Source organism: Engraulis encrasicolus, chromosome 13 (genome assembly GCF_034702125.1).
Source record: "Engraulis encrasicolus isolate BLACKSEA-1 chromosome 13, IST_EnEncr_1.0, whole genome shotgun sequence".
In the NCBI taxonomy this organism is placed as follows: Eukaryota; Metazoa; Chordata; class Actinopteri; order Clupeiformes; family Engraulidae; genus Engraulis; species Engraulis encrasicolus.
In genome coordinates, this window is record NC_085869.1 from 8,181,145 (window position 1) to 8,183,644 (window position 2,500).

A 2,500-nucleotide genomic window follows, 5' to 3' on the forward strand; every position below is an offset into this window, starting at 1 on the left:
TGTGTGTGAGTGTGTGTGCGGGTGCGTGCGTGTGTGTGTGTGTACTACTCACCGTGGTCGCGGTCTCGGCGGTGGCTGTGTGGTGGTGTGTGTGTGTGTGTGTGTGTGTGTGTGTGTGTGTGTGTGTGTGTGTCTGTGTGTGTTTGTGTGCGTGTACGTGTGTGTGCGTGTGTGTGTGTGTAACTGACCGTGGTCGCGGTCGCGGCGGCGTGTGCGTGTGTGTGTGTGTGTGTGTGTGTTTACTACAGTGTAACTCAACGTGGTCGCCGTCTCTGCGGCGCGTGTGTGTGTGTGTGTGTGTGTGTGTTACAGAGTGATTCACCGTGGTCGCGGTCTCTGCGACGTGTGTGTGTGTGTGTGTGTGTGTGTGTGTGTGTGTGTGTGTGTGTGTGTGTGTACTACTCACCGTGGTCGCGGTCGCGGCGGTGGCTGTGCAGGCGTGCAGCGGCGGCGATCTTCATCTCCAGCTGTTTGCGCTTGGCGGCGTCGGCCGGCATGGGGTCGCTGTAGTGCGGACGCAGACGACACTCGCGCTGCGCCCTCACCGCCTCCGCGCACGTCTCATAGGCCGCGTCCGAGCTGGACCGCCTGCAGCCGGGGCCAGACAGCTGCCGATTGGAGGAGAGAAGGCGTCAGTCAAAAGGTGGGAGAAAGAAATTGGTGCAAAGGTAAGCTAGTAAGCTAGCTTGGGTAGAGGGTTGTTGATTGGAGGAGAGAGGTGTCAGTCAAAATGTGAGAAAAAGAGATTGGTGCAAAGGTAAGCTAGTAAGATAGCTTGGGCAGAGGGGTGCTGATTGGAGGAGAGAGGTGTCAGTCAAAAGGTTCGGAGAAAGAGATTGGTGCAAAGGTAAGCAAGTCTAGGCAGAGGGGTGCCGATTGGAGGAATGAACCAGAATGAATCATAATTTTGCATTGCGCATTGAGACATTGGTGGAAAAGTGACAGCTAGTAAGGACAGAGGGTCGCCGATTGGAGGAAAGGAGGCGTCAATCAACAGGGTAAGATGCAGCTGTGATAGAGAGAAGCTGACGGGAGGATAGAGGCGCGGGGAAGAGAGGAGAGGAGAGTAGAGAGAAGAGGAGAGTCGAGAGGAGAGAGGTGTAGGGAAAGAGGCGACTGCAACACAGAGATGCTGATTTGAGGAGAGAAGAGATGGTTCTGTCAATTTGGAAGAAAAGATCATAGGTGGAAAGGGAAAGGGGAAAGCTGAAGAGAAAGACACAAAGGAAACGATAATTAAAGATTGGCTAGCTGTGTTGAGTGGGAAACAGGGAGATTATACGCTTTTGTTTTCCAACCAATTAAAAATCAGACCATCAGGCCTCAAACACTCTCAGAGCAACACACAGTCGGCAATCCTCTCTCACAACAAGTTGAGATCCTCTGTCATACACAAATATGCTAAGTGTTTTCTCACAGCAGAGCCAGCATCCAGTAGCAATAACTTCAAACATTGATTAAAAAAGAAGTCTGCACATTCAAGCCATTCTTCATTCAGCAGTGCTAGACAACTCCAGCTGTTTTTTTTTAATAACATCTCTTCTTTTTATCCCCTGGGAATGTCAGCACTGAAATCTACATGGCTTTTCTCCTGTCATCTCTGTTCTTTATTCCATTGCAGGGTAAAAAGACCAATATTTCATTAAAGAAAAGAACACTAAGACACCTCTGCTCCTCTTTCTTTAATCCAATACTACCTACCATTTCCTCTTCCTCTCCTTCTTTTCATCATTAGCATTCTATCATATCAGTATCCTTTATTCCACATAAAATAAAATGAAGATCTACACCTAAACCACAAGAAAGCTGAACAAGATACTGTGCCTTTGTTTTTGTCTCCTAAGCTACCTTACCATGCTACTGTATGTTATGCTACTGTATGCTGTAAGTAATATTATTCATCCATGGTCTTCATAATGTCCTGTCATCCAGCTGTCCTTGTTACCTTCGCAAAGGAGGTAATGTTTTCGGTTGCGTTGGTTTGTCTGTCTGTTTGTGTCTGTCTATCTGTTTGTTTGTATGTTTGTCACCAGGATAACTCCAAAAACTTATGAACGGATTTGGATTAAGCTTGGTGGAGTTCTTGGAAATGACCCAAGGAACAAGTGATTAAATTCTGGTGGTGATCCGGATCACAAACCGGAACCCGGACTTTATAAAAGAGTCTTCACCATTGCTAAATCGTGTGTAACATAGTCAAATGTTCTAACACACAGCTTCCTTGGCAGAGGTCTACAATCTCAGAGTGCACTCTAGCTCTCTTTAGCATCGTCATCCCCATGTCCTTTATTGACAGCTCGTGAGTTTTAAAGGAGCGGAGCGGAGACGTGACCTTGACACCACGAACACTCTCAGAACAACAGACCCCGCAATCCTCTCTCACAACAAGTTCCTCTGTCATACACATCCCCTCCATACCCCTACAAATCAAGCCCTGCCTATACCGTGCCATGCTAATGTATGTTATGTAATGTTATCCATCCATCGTCTTCATAGTGTC

The 2,500-nt window shown here is 47.6% G+C and overlaps 1 protein-coding gene across 1 annotated transcript in view; it reads right to left on the bottom strand.

Moving 5' to 3' along the window:
- The window catches only part of si:dkey-91i10.2 (uncharacterized protein LOC555224 homolog), a 69,393-nt gene that overhangs the window by 37,853 nt on the left and 29,040 nt on the right, over positions 1 to 2,500 (bottom strand). The window contains exon 5 of the mRNA XM_063214575.1: positions 407 to 608. Within this exon, the coding sequence (XP_063070645.1) occupies positions 407 to 608 (202 nt within the window). The remainder of the gene's footprint in view (positions 1 to 406; positions 609 to 2,500) is intronic.